A 14,874-nucleotide genomic window follows, 5' to 3' on the forward strand; every position below is an offset into this window, starting at 1 on the left:
TATGTCAGGCTTCATGAGATTTCCTCCTTTTGTTAGTCGGGCTTGACCAGATGAAATCCATTCATGCCACTGACCCGTGTATAAGCTGAACCTAGTTTTTCAGCACATTTTTTTTGCTGAAAAACTCAGCTTATACATGAATATATATGGTAATTCAAAATTTAAAAATCCAAAGGGTTCCTTTTTTTAAAAATTTCCTTCAGTTGGTCAACAGCCCTTTAGGCAAGTCTCTTCTTCTAAAACAAATGCCCTGAGAACAGAAAGCACTGGGTGGGGCTTATCTTTTCAGAGCCTTCTTTGCAGGGATGTCCTACACCCATTTAAAGATCAAATTTAATGGCTGCTTGCCTTCAGCCTCACAAACTATTTTCTATTTTGCAATGTTCCTTTTTATTATACAGTATATCAAGAACAATAGGCAGCAGAAATCAATACAAACCTAGAAGAGCCAGATCCTAAACACGTTCTTAAATGCCAAGTTCAATCCTTATCTATACTATCTCACTGATCACAATATGGCCTTAGACCTCTGGTTGCATCAATCCAGAGCAGAGGCTTCTGTCAGCCATTTAGACTCTCTTTCAGCCTCCTTGACTAAGCATCATGGTCTCAGAGGAGAAATTCCAGGGGCTATTTTTCCCCCTTAGCTCAAAAATTACATTCATCACATTATGTTCGCTCTTTCAGACAGGATTAACGAAAGACAACTTCTAGGAATCAAAACTTTCACTTTCCCTTTCCAGAAAATAATCTCATAAACAGTGTGGACATATCTGACCTCAGGCTAGCCAAAGAAAAACTACTATAAGGCAGAAATTAAACAAGTGTCCACTCCCCATCTTCTGGATTTGTTTCTCTACTATCCCACTCTCAGCACCATCATGTGTTAGGCCTGGTTGATTAGAGAAACAATTTCAGGGACACTCATCTATATGTCAAAGAAAACTTTCTATCCAATAGCAATTGTATATTGAGGAAACATCCCAGCCCAGTCCAGATCAAGTCCATAAGTCTGATATTAGCCCCTATGTCTGATACTAGTCTATAAATTCCTTTCCAGACTCAGATAGTACATACAAAGATCTCGAATACAGGAAGATCATGAGCCAGTGGGTGAAAAGTATTGTGGATTCAGTGGCAGTGGAAGCATCTCAGTGACAGCACAAGTCTCCATGTGGCTCCTCCAGCTTTCTGAGTGTGAGTCCTCTACAGGACATACAGAGAGTGTGTCCCACCTCCAGGGAGAAAGAGAGGAAGTTCCGAGGATCCTCATGAGAAAACCGAGCCCATCAGGAGGCATCATCAGGCTGTGTCCTAATTCACAGTTTAGCCTCCAGCCCTACACTTATTTATCAAGTTGACATGAAATTATGTAACTAACACAGTGATGTCTTTGTTAGGTAGCTAGCACAGGGACTGGGGTATCCATTGTGCATGCTCAGAGGGTTTGAGCTTCTGGCCAGGAAGGGTGGTACACCTAGGTGGGTATTACACCTGATTGGCCCATCTGGGCCAGGTGAATTCAATTCAGTCAATGGAGTTGACCAGGATGGTTGACCACACCTCCCAGTGGAGGACATGAAAAGTCAGAATCCAGAGCCTAGCATCCCCTTCTGCTTCTCAAGCTGCTCCTCGGAGGCCATGCAGCAATCTCCCCTGGCCTCTGTGCTCCACGTGCGTATAGGGGTGAAGTGCCCTGAGGTATCCGTGAAAACCTGAAACTTCTTCTCTCTTTCATAAAACTCACTTGGATCACAAGCCAAGCTTCGGAGTGAATTCTTTCTCACAGGAAGCCAAGGCCCGAGGTATTTTTCTCACGAAAGAGCTCTAACATCTTTAAAGTGACCCACAGATATACATAAGCAGCAGGCACATGAATGTACTGAGCTAGCATGTACGTGTAGCCCTAATCTAAGAAAAATTGGTTCTTATGGCATGGCCACGCTCAACGCCTGCCCCATGAAGTAATCACTGAAGACATGGCTTCTAGAGCAAAGTAGGACGAGGAAAGCAAATGGTGCTCAGATATCAGAAACGATAGACTGAGATCTTGAAGGCTTATCTAAAGCTCATCTAAACAAGCAGCCATCTAAGTGAGGCATCAACCAAGCCCATATGGAAGAGGCGCACTAGCCCAAGTGACCCACAAGTTTAAGTAATAAAAGCCAGACCCAGAGCAAGGGATGCCTTAGAGCAGAGATTCTGAACACCCAGGTTGAAGAAGGGTAGGGATGAGAGTAAAAGCCCAAGATGTATTCTCGGGTCCCCATTCAGATCAAGCCTCTGCTGACTATTACGGGCAAGGAATGGGAAAGACTTTGAACCTCAGACAGAGTACACCATAGAGTTGATTACTGCAGGTGTAATTAGGACAACATGTGACATAATGTCACTTGAGCTTCTTTTTGACCTAAGGTATTATTGATCCAGTTTTTAATATATAGTCTCTTTATTTTTTATTAAGTTTCTCTATTTCCTTCAGTTGTTGGGCCATTTGTGTATTGTTTCATTTGGATTTTGTATATTTTTCCTGTATATAAAACTCAGGATAGATTAACCCATGAAGATAACATCTGGGTGAATAGTTTCAATGGACATGGCAGGGGGAGTGAGTGGGAAACGGCAAACTAACAATAAATACAAGGAAGAAGAAATATCCTGGAAATGGGAGAAGGGCGGTTGCGTGCACAACTCTTATGAATATGACTGAACTGGTGAAATGTATGATAAGTGATCTGTATGTTGGTGAAACTGTCAAAATACACAAACTAATTATTTTTTAAAAGGATCAAGGAAAAGAAACCAGTTGTCATTGGTGCAATTTTGACTCAATGGCAACGCCATTATGGTCCCAGGAAAAGAATAAAGACTGTATGTGGAGTACTATTTATCTTATAAACTACCTATTGCAAATCAAATTGACAACTACAAATTGAAAGATTAGTGTAGGAAGCATCCGGCTGATCAAGGTGCTTACTAATGGGTGACTAGTTAGTCCCCTGTGTCTCTGTGTCTCTGCAGACAAAAGCTTTGCAAAATGACTGTTGTTTGTGACTTTGCTGCTTAAAGCATTGAGGGATGACTCAGCTATTTATGATCTCTTTGAGGCTCTCTTGAATCCTGCATATCCCTGTGATTGTCCTTGAACTTAGTGCTTTTATTATTCTAAAGAAACTGTGACTAGTTAAGTAACATTTGCATAGATAAGAGCTTAGGAATGTTTAAGTTCTTTGATGTTTGTTTTGTAACCAATTCCCTTGTGTAAGAAAAGTATATGTACCAAGCTTCAAATACACTGGAGACTTCAATCCATCAGATTGGAGTCCTCCCTATCCCTTGCTTTGTACATAGCTCTTTCTTTTCCGTTCATCCACAAGCCTCAGTTCGAACCCAGCTTGATGCAGGATAGCTGGTCTGATCCCCGCAGATTAGACAGGAAATTCATGGACCAGTGACTTTAAGCTAATAAAGGAGTAACAATTTGGAAGAGAAGGGTGAAAATAATTACAAGACTTGAAACATTTAATCAATGTTACTGAATTGTATGTGTAGAAATTGTTGAATTGGTGGATATTCTACAGTATATATTTTCAACCACAAAATTTTAACAAATAAATAGTAAATAAAATATGATGAACAAGGTAGTCAAGGGAAGAGACACAGAGAAGTATTCATCTTAGTGGCAGGGGATGAGTACATCCTTATATTTCCAAGTAAAGACCCACCATAGATCTACCTCAAGTGAGGTTCTAAACAATCATACCGTCTAGTGCAGTGCACAGTGTAGGTCAACAGGCTCCCTAACCAGCCTCTCCCTTCTTGTGCAACGGGCATGAAGAGAGAAACTCTAGCAGCAGAAATAGAGTCTATGCTTGGACCCAACACAATGTTCTTTCCCTAAGTTCACCCAAAACAATGAAGTATCAACAATGATACCTTCAGAGTACTATTCCCTGAGCTCAATCAGCAACCAAGCTAAAATGTAGAGTTAAAATCCTTCAAAACTGGATTCCTCATCATCATCCGTATCCCAATGCAGAGCTTCAGCTGGTGTGAAGTCATCACAGACACTGTCCTCACTGAGATCACTGTCATCACTAGGTTCTGTCCTTACTTAATGTCTAACCCCCAAGTAGCAGTAAAGGTATATATTGAGGCCTTACTTCGGCTTGTTGATGGTAAATGCATTCCAACAATCATTCTACGTTGGAAGAGGCAGTGATGTAATTTATGCTTATTCTGAATACAGTAATTTATACTTATTCTGAATACCGATCTGTCTTCGTTGTCAGCACCATCATCGAAAGGCTTAGCAGTATCTGCTCTCTCCTTGTGTCGATGCCATATGAGAATACTTACCTTAGACTCTGCACTACAGCTCTCATGGTTCCCTCCCCAGCTCTTCTCTGTGACTGAAGCATGAACTGTGCATGTGACTCCACTCGGCATTCACATACACTCTCTGAAACTTCCAGGGGAGTAAGGCCCATGTGGCCACCCCTGAGCAGTCAGAAACAGGATCCAGAAACAAGATCCTGTATGGAAGACGTAGAGGTAAAATAGGGGTTGATTGCTCTTATCTGCACTGGGCAGTTTTACAATACAGATATACAAACTCGGGCAGAAACGGGCTACTGTTCTAGCAACTATTAGGATGGACTAAAATAAAGACAACACTGAAACAGTGGATTCCTTCTAGATCTTAAATAGTAAACTATCAGACTGAAAAAGATCTTGAATGATCAAATTACAGAACTTCTTAATAAATAAAATCAGCTATGCAACAAAGATGAGTTTAAGGGTGTAGCCCTTTTGCTCAACTTGACCGCTTGGATTGGTTTAAAATAAATCAGTCAATTTTGGATCAATGGATGAGTGAGGTAAAATGAAGCAAAGAAATAAGAAGGGTCTTCAAAAAATTCAGGGGAGAATTCAATTCTCCATAAACTTTTAGACTCCTTCATAAGGCAGGCTGGAGAACTGAGATAAATTTAAGGAATGAATAATTAAAGAATTAATCTTCATGGAACGTGGACCCACTAAAAAGTAAATAAATCACAGACTAAAACCATCTCAATGAATCCAATGCCCACGGAAGTTACAGTCAGGAAATCAAATAACACATTGTATGGGGCAATTCTGTTGCAAATGATCTCTTTAAGTATTGAAAAGCAAAGATGTGAACATGAAATTTTAGTTGCTCCTGGCTCAAGCCATGGTATTTTAATTGCCTCGTAAACATGCTGAAGTTGGCCAATAAATAAGGACGGCTGGCAAAGAATCAATGCATTTGAATCATGGTGTTGGTAACGGAAGTACACCATAGACTGCTGGTAGAGTACACAGATTGATTCTTGAAGAAGTGTCACCAGACTGCACCTTCGAAGACCGTCTACTGAGACTTTGTTTCACACCCTGTGGGCTTGTTATCCATGAGGCCCAGTCCCTGGAGAAGGAAGGACATCATGCTTGCTTCAATAGAGGGTCAGCAAAACAAGATGGATCGACACAGTGGCTGCAACAATGGACTTCAATACGTTAACAATGGTGAAGACGCCCCAGAACTGGGCAGTATTTCATTCTGTTGTGCACAGTATACCTGTGAGTTGGAAATGACTAGATGGCACCTAACATCACCATGTATTTTTAAAGTAAAAGAAATAAAATTGTACAGCAAAATGTGTAGGTTCATTCTACTTTTAAAACATGTGGGAGTGAGGTGGTGCAGAGTGCTATTTGTGTGTATGTAGAATGAGTTTATGTGTGTTTAAGGTATTCGGTGTTTGTCTACAGACAATTACAAACAAACAAAACCTCATTGACATAAAGTAGCTGCTCCTCATACTAAAAAAACCAAAAACAAAAAAACACTTCACTGCTATCAAGTAGATGTTTACTCAGAGTGACCTTGAGTGACGGTGAGTCTCTGAGACTATAACACTACTGTGCAGGAGTAGAAAGCCCAGTCTATCTCTTGAAGAATAGCTGGTGGTTTCAAATTGCTGAACCTTGAAGGTAACGATCCAATGCATAACCTCTATGCCACCAAGACTCCATGGATACCCTATTTAGCGTTGCTGAGGCTATAACTCTCTATGGATACAGATAGCCTCAACTTTCTCTACTGCACTGGCCAGAGGGTCTGAACTGCCTACCTTGTGGTTAACAGCCCAGTGCCAAACACACAGTGCCACCAGGGCTCTTGTATGCATTACAAAAGGTAGATTAATGATTCAAAAGAATGTATACCAACTGACAGCGATAGAGGTGATGAAAAGACAACACTCCTGTCAGCTGGAGGCAGACTACATTCCGTGGAATAAATACTTCTGTATCGGTAGGAAGGCATTGATGGTTCTTTGACTCTTCCTATTTCTACGGTTTTCTTCCTCCCAGGTCGTTTCTCGTTGTTCCATTGCTGCCATCTCTTTGCTAGCTTTAAATGTCACAGATTATCTCTCTCGCTATCTTACATGATGTCAAAGGAGCACAGGTGGTGAAGTGCTCACATCTTGGGCACTCCGCTCAGTGGAGTGAAGTGGAGGCTAGTGGTAGAGCACATGGTTGGATGCTCTCTCATGTTAATCTGGCCCAGCGCACACAAGCCAAGGAGCCAGGACTCTCTAGCATGCTTCAAAACTTAATCTGAAACTAGAACTAAGATTGTCTGACTAAAAGGTCTTTGGAGCATACCGAGCAGGTACGATTTTGATGTATTTACCTTTCAACAGCAGAAAAACATGAAACCCAATTCACAGACACCAAGCCAATCCCAACTCAGCATAATCCTATAAAACAAAACAGAACTGCTCCCTGTGGAATGCCAAGGCAGAAAGCCTCCCATTTCTCCAGGGGGGTGGCTAGTGGGTTCGAGCTGCTGTGTTCGTGATTACAGCCACGTGCATAGTTGCTGCAATACTAAGGCAATGAGGTCTGAAATCCGTCAGCAGGGGGTTGGACCGTGACTGCTTCATTCTTGGGTAGGATTCTGAGGAGACAATCTCTTAGCTCCTCCTGTATCTTCATATGTAAAACTGAGTAAATAAAAGTATCTAGCTTATGATGATGTTAAGACTTAATGAGAAAATACCAGACCCTTGATAAAATATCAACACACAATAAATGCTGGTTAATCTATAATTACTTATAATTGTTGTACGACTCTGATTTGGATGCAAACATTTTATTTCTAGATGTATGCTCTAAACAAGTGCTTTTGAAACTTTAGGAAGACATCTATTAGTAGATAGCATTCCACACTAAATAAAATTACTAAATTAACAAAGAGTACATTATATGTAAAAGTGGTGGGTGACATATATATATATATAGTATCCCGCCACTAGCCAAATGGTTGAAACCTCTCAGAAAGCCCTCAGATGAAAGGCCCGGTTGTCTACTTCTGAAATATCACTGTCAGAAACTCCTATGAAGTAGCTCTAGTCTGCACGGAATTGCCGTGAGTTGGTACCAACTTGTCTACAGCAACCGCCAGTAGCCACGTGCATGTTAATATGCATTGCTTATGGTGGCCTGAGAACAAATGAGTGTGGAGAAGAGATAGTCTAACCTGAACAAACATGACAGACTCAAAACCGTGAAACCTCCCTTGTCCTCTAAGTTCTCCCGTCTGCTCCTTTCAAATAAATTAAGCCGAAGCTGAAGGGTCTTGGAAACATGTTGAACTGATGGTTCTTCTCAGAAATCTAAGTGCTGGGTGGCAAGTGGAAGTCGGGACAATGGTTAGAGAGACGCTGCATTCAGATTGGAGCAGGGTATGGGGGCTGGTTATAACTAGCCAAGCTTAAACATTAGTTTTGGGGTTTTGTTTGAGAAAGTTACTATTAATTCAAGTACTTAGAACTGTGATTAAGGCCTTTGAGGCCTTTAATTCTCTAATCCTGTCACTTGAAAATTCTAGTTTAGTAGGGACTGATCAAGGAGGAAACTTCATAAAGCTTAGCCCTCTTGGCTGCATAAAAAGGTGAAATTATTTTCATTTTTTTCTATAACATTCATGTAGTACGTCTATGTATAGTAAAAAATTCACTCATACTGTCTCTCTATGGATGCATTTTGTTCAGTGTAAGACATAGTTGTCAAGCACAATAAAGATAAAGTACAATGATAATTAAAAGTACATGAGAGAAAAGAAGACTTCAGACAAGAATTAGAATGTTTTAGATACTGAATTGTCAGTAATCTGTAGGATGTGCTTTTCAATTTTTTTGCATGTCATTAACTATATCTAGAAGCCAGTTGCAGTTAACTGTTATAAAGTAACAGTGTCCATGGCTATTGCTTATTTTGTCATCTGATATTTCCTGCCGTAATGTAATATGTCATTCATTATTAGTACTGTAAGTTTCAACATAACCAACCACTTAACATTAATCAGAGAAGATGATTATTTAGAAAATATCGCTCAACAAGTATAATGCTAAAATTCACTCTTTTCCTAATTTCAGTTGAAATATATTTGCAGTGCTAATTGTAAAAAGTACAGAATTATTTCCACAGAGGATTCGGTGATAATAAATACCTTATACTGCAAATTGTGTATGCACTGGCTAATGCACACAGGAAATCAGCATTTTGATCATTGTGGCTAATTTGCCTCTCTATGTAGGTATAAAAGCACATGGAAGCATATCTGCACATCATTTTCCACAAATCAAACAGGTAGGTTTGCAGTGCTACCGCTAACAACCATCATCCTTCCTGGGGAGGGTTCCTGTGGGCTACGTGGAACCACAACAGAACTAGTGCCCATACCCACCTGAAGATGGAAAATAAAAATGTACCTATCACTGCTCCATTGGGTGTTTTCTATACGACTCATGACAAATTATTGTTCAATTCTTGCTTTGAGAGTTGGAGTAATTATTTGGACTCCTGAATCCATTTTCTTACCCTTTAAACTAAATCATTCCTTTCAAAGTTGCGTTTGCATCCCATCCTCACAGGTAGATGAGCAGATATGCTAATGACCATGGGGGTAATAGGTAAATCAAGAGATAAATAATACGTTTGGAACAGCCACATGGGAATTGTGACATTGATGAGCCGTGATGAATTCCACCTTGGTTATCTGCATTGTTGTGTCATCCCTTCAAGGAGGTCTGGTAAGGTCAACAGTGGGTTAACAGGAGAAAACTGAGGGATTATCATCTCAGGTATCCGAAGTAGCCAAATTCTACTCTGTGCTAGAGCTTCATAAGCCAGATTCACCTCCACAGCAGTGGCTACGATAGGCACTTTCCACAGTGCTGCTAAGGTTGGCAATACGCGTTAGATCGTCTATCGGGATATTAGCAAATATTACAGAGACATATGTTATATCCGTATGTTATTTGCACTTTGACATTGAGTCACTCAGAATGCAATACTTCCATACAGGAGATCCAAGCTAGACTACTGAAAGGTCATGTGGTAGAAAGTCAACATCTCTGAGCCAACAGTCCCTGCTAGAACGAAACTTAGATCATTTGCTCTCAGTTGAGCCCCCTACAGGACTGCAGTTACATAAGTGATCCCAGTAAAAAACATCAGAACCACACTCCTGAGCTAAGTCCAACGTGCAGAATTTTTAGCAAATAGTTCTTCAGGTCACTAACTTTGTAGCTATTTCTTACTCAGTAATGGATAACTGATACAAACAACTATCTGATAGGATACAACGTCTGTTCTAGTGATATTGATATCAATAAGAGTTGATGAGAAGCCTATCACACAAACTGAAACATATACCACTTGATAACAAATCAGGAAAATGGCAAATGTGCAGACCATAATTAGTAAACACAGTTTTAAATAGTATAGCAAATAAATGTCATTGAGAGCACATTTTCTATGCTGGCTTACAATGTTCTGTTTACAGACACAAGAACAATGTATATAAAGGCAATGTGATATAAAGGCAATTTTACTTTGGGGACTTACTGAAACACGATCTCCCATGAAGCATGTGCTGGAAAATCTTGCACAAAGACTCTTGGCCTTGTGCAATGGACCTACAGGTGCACTGCACTCGCAGGGCCGTCCCAAAGGTCCCAATGTAGGCTGCTCTGCAGTCAGTAGTTCCCGAGCAAGTGAGGTCTTGCTTGCTGACGGTGCTGATGCAGGTCTCGTCGTCATGGCACTTTAGATTCACATGCTGCCAACATTTTGATGTAAATGTCCTATAGCGCCCCCTACAAAACAATCGAGGTGAGTTAGCTTCTAAATAACAGTATTTCACATTCCGATAGGATGAGGCTTCATCTGATGAAAGACTGGCATGAAACAGTTTCCCTTGGAAGCCGTTCCCTAGTTAAACACTGTTTGTACATTCAAACACCCGAATAAGGAGGGAGGAAGGAATGTCAAAGGAGCCTTGTGAATGATTTCTGTTTATGATAAAACACAGAGACTACGTCTAGGATTTCTTGGATAGACTTTGCCTCCTTACTAATGTCCTTTTAATGGATATTAGTTTGCAGTGGAAAGATTTCTTAGAAATATCTTGGTTTTGTTTTCTTTAGAAGCACAATGCAGTTTTTTAGGCTACAGCCATTGTCTGACATTAGGGATCTTCCAGACCAGTTTCCCAATGAGCAGGAAGTACTGGATTGTATTCTGCTTCAACAGTTCAACGCAGACTAAAGAAAATTTGAGTCTCTCTAGCAATAAGAGCTAACTTCTGACAAAGCACACAGGTTTCTTCATTGGCCAAGTGAGCTCATTAGAACCACTCTGATCCAATACTTTCCTAAGTGTATATTGGCTTCTTGCTATTATATCTTTGCATGAGAGTATGGATATGGTATAGCAATGTTATTTTATTTATTCGTTAAAACATTTTTAGACGCTGAGTTTTTATTACAAAGACTAGTGACCAATTAAGAAGTCATCCAGAAGAATTCACGTGGACTAGAAGTCTTTCATGTTTGGGCATCAGAAATATTTTCATCACAGTGATTTCCAGCTCTCATTGATGCTGTAACACCCTGCTATTGTAATTTTATTATTGAAATTTCAAAGGGAGTATTCTTCTCAATGGACCCAAGAATATTAATCTTCCACCTAATGTTAATCACTTAAATTGATTTTTTTCCCTTGAATAAGTCATCTTCTGGCTTCTGACAAAAGTTCTCTGAGTACATGATATTTATCGTGAGTTTTTTTCCCACACGATGTGATAATAATAAATTACATTGTTTCCATTAATATATTTTCAGTCTTTTTTAGGGAATCTGCTTTTAAATACAGCAAAGTAATTATTTTATATTAAGATATATACTTGAGGAAATACCCCAATGAGTACATGATTCTGAAACTAGAAGGAAAAGATATGCTCCTTTCATGTCACTGGGGATTTTATCTCTATACACATACTCACACATATAGACATTACATCCCATCTAAGTATGAATACTGGACTTTTGGAGGTTGGCAGAGTTGCACCTACATGATGTTTAATCTTTTCAAAATGTGTGTTTCCTGAATTGTGATTTGGAATTTATATTTACTCGGTGAGAAGGCCGGACATTGTGGTATACGCATTGGCTTCCAACTGCAAGGTCAGCAATTCGAATCCATCAATTGCTCCACTAGAGAAATATGAGTCTTACTTTCCCCAAAATATTTCGTTTCAGAAAAGCTACTAGAGTTGAATGAGTCATAACTGAGTTGATGGCAGTGAGTCTTATCTACTCAATATGTTATTTCATTCAAAAATTAAATTTTGAAGTTTTGTCAAAATAAGATATAACTAAAATCAATAATTAAAAAAATACTCTGGCACACTATTTCCTAAATTATATAACTTTAAAATGTTAAAATATTGAAACACTATTATATCATCAAATTCTGTTTCAGGTTTCAAATATTTGGAAGTTTAGTGTATTATTATTATTGTTTTTAAAATATTCTTCTATTGTTATAGAAGAACAAACTACTTAAAGAGCTCCTTTTGGAAATCCATTTGATTATTTTGATTTTGATATTAATTTCTGCTGACAAGAAGCCCATCTGGTGTTGGAAAAGCCACGTTCGCTCATGTGAGAAGGGTAAGAAGGTCTGTCTGAAACTGGGACTGGGAAGCCCGGCGGTAAGAGAGAAAACTGAGGTAGTGGGAATTGTGGGAACAAGAAGGAGAGTAGCATCCATTTGGGTCAGACAGGGGCCCTGGTGGGTGACAGAGTGGGGAGGAGAGAGGCCAGGGAACTAGTGGTGGAGCATGCCTGGCCTAAAAATCCAGCTGGGGAGTAGGCAGAGGGTGGGGGTGGGGTGAGTCTGGCAGGGTTCTTGGAGTCATAGAGATGCCCCCCCAAAAAATTTTTTTTCTACTAACAATGCAAAATTTAAGATAATGTGGCCTTCATAACTTCTGAAATTTTCTGAATAGGTCCCATTTGCATTTATAACAATACATATAGTCAAATTTTATAAATATTCCATAACATTTAAAATCAATATTTTTGTGAACAAATAACGATTTTATGTATTCTTCAGTTCATACACAGGACATTATAATGCATATATCTTAAATAAGGTCCTAAATATTTATAACTTACAAAACATTACCACATAACCCAATAACTCTTTGTATTAGATGGCTTATACATTACAATCTTGGGTCTTTTCATTTTCAAAACGTACTTAAGAAAACATCGTTAATTTGAGCTGAAATCAGAGGAGAAATTATATTATCAAACATTTTTCACCTTGCCGGGGGCTCTTGTGGTAAAAGGTGGGTGACAGAGCGTTTAACATCCCCATAGAAGAAGTGGATTTCCATTCAGAGCTTTTACATCTGGTTTACATGAACAATAATCTAATAGAAAATAATGGAGTTTCCTAAGGCAACGTTTGCTTGAGAATATGAAAGGATTTATCTTTTTCACTTAGACCACTCATAGTATCTGATGATTATATTATCACAATAAATAGTCATTTCAGGATTATTGGCACATGCCAAAAAAAATGGAAGTCACCCAGTAAATATACTCTGCACCAACCTAAGAAAGATAGAAATTACATTAAAAGAAACCTATATATGTACATTAAAACATAATAAAAGTCCGCTAGGTACAAGATACGTTAAAAAAATAGAAAAATTTAGCAGATAGCAGCTCTCGAGCGCCCACCATGTGAGAGATTTGGTCCTAAGTGCTTCAGGAGATGGACGAACCTGGGAGTTCTGTGAGGTCAGTCACAAACTCTGCAGCAGTTCATCTAGGAGCAGATGAGCTCAAGTGAAGTGAATGCAAGTGTTTGCATCTGTATCCAAGAAGGGCTTCTCAAGAAAGGTAGCTACAGCTTTTGCCACTTACCATTAAGCGATTTGACTTACTAGAGATGCTCAGACAGAGCATGCTCGGAAGAACAAGTGAAAAGGCTTCAGGATAACAATAAGGCTTTGTGCTTAGGGCCCTGGAACTAGGGTCAGGCAAAGTTGTGTAGCTATCTATGCGTGCATGGGGGAATTTCACATATATTGCTTTTTCTTGACTCAAATTCAAAACAAATGCATTGTTATTGAGTCAGCCCTCACCAAGAGTGACCCTAGAGGACAGAATACCACTACCCCTTTAGATTTCTGGAGCCGTAAATCTTTCTGGAAGCAGAGAGCCTTACTTTCTCCTGCAAAGTGGTAGGTGGGTTCAAACTGGTGACCTTGCAATCCCAGCCTAACTCATAATCCACTGTGTCAGCAGAGCTCCCAGTCTTGGCCAGTGAAGATATTTTTATATTTCCTTGTTAGTATAGAAAAATAGATGGGTATATTGATGATAGAACTATTTTATTTGTGACATGAGAAAGTGATATTAGTTACATAGATTTAGAATATTTCATTGATATTGAGCCATATGATCATTTTAGATAAAACTAAAATTAGTGGTAAAAATGCTTTCTTCTCATTGACCGTGATATTCATTACATATATTTGAAGGATTGTAAAATATAGGCATTTAGAGCAGATGAAAAATAATCTTACTCCTAAAGATTTTGGCTTGCATAATTCTCTAAATGCATCGTACCGTGTGGCTTGTGTGTTGTTATGATGCCAAAGAATGTTGCACAGGTATCTCCAATGCCAGGAGGGCCATCCGTGGTGGACAGATTTAACTTGAGCTTCCTAACTAGGACAGATTAAAAAAGACTTTCCAGGCTACTTCTGGAAAAAAATCACTACTGGAAACTTTATACATAACAGCAGAACATTTTCTGATAGAGCTCTGGTATGGGAACATTTCAAATCTGAAGACACTCTAATCACAACTAAGGAATAGCAGTTTCTTCAAAGTCTAGTCAATCTTAATGGCAAAGGTGGAGCACATCTTCCAGGACCTTAGTTTGCTGATGTGGCATGATTCAAACTGAAAAAGCCACGCCGTAAAAAATCCACTAGTACTTAGAACATGAAGGAAGTACGGCTGTAGGAAACTTAAAGTCATCAAAAATAAAATGAAATGCTTTTTAAGATGGGTATCCTAGGAATTACTATGCTAAATAATGGACTGATATTGGCCATTTCGACACGGACAAGCATATGATATGAGGAATAATAAGACTGAAGAGAAATGACATCATATTTGTGGTGAAAAATCTATCCTGAAATATAATACTGTCAATGATAGGGCAGTATTCAGACATTTCCAAGGAAGGCTAGTTAATGTTATGATTATTTAAACTTATACTTCAAAAATAAAAGAAGTGAAATTTCCCGTCAACTTTGTATGGTGATACGGGTTAAAATTAATAGCAAATTGATTTTCCACTTAGCAATTCATACAAATTTTGATTTGTGACATTGATTAAATCTCCACAGTGTAGTGGCATTCTTCCCCTTTCTTCCCTTTCTTCACCATGTATGTTCATTCTTCTTCC

The 14,874-nt window shown here is 39.1% G+C and overlaps 1 protein-coding gene across 1 annotated transcript in view; it reads right to left on the bottom strand.

Moving 5' to 3' along the window:
- The window catches only part of GFRAL (GDNF family receptor alpha like), a 94,781-nt gene that overhangs the window by 38,803 nt on the left and 41,104 nt on the right, over window positions 1-14,874 (bottom strand). Inside the window, exon 6 of the mRNA XM_075553767.1 lies at window positions 9,943-10,193. Coding sequence (XP_075409882.1) covers window positions 9,943-10,193 — 251 coding nt within the window. The remainder of the gene's footprint in view (window positions 1-9,942; window positions 10,194-14,874) is intronic.

Source organism: Tenrec ecaudatus, chromosome 7 (genome assembly GCF_050624435.1).
Source record: "Tenrec ecaudatus isolate mTenEca1 chromosome 7, mTenEca1.hap1, whole genome shotgun sequence".
In the NCBI taxonomy this organism is placed as follows: Eukaryota; Metazoa; Chordata; class Mammalia; order Afrosoricida; family Tenrecidae; genus Tenrec; species Tenrec ecaudatus.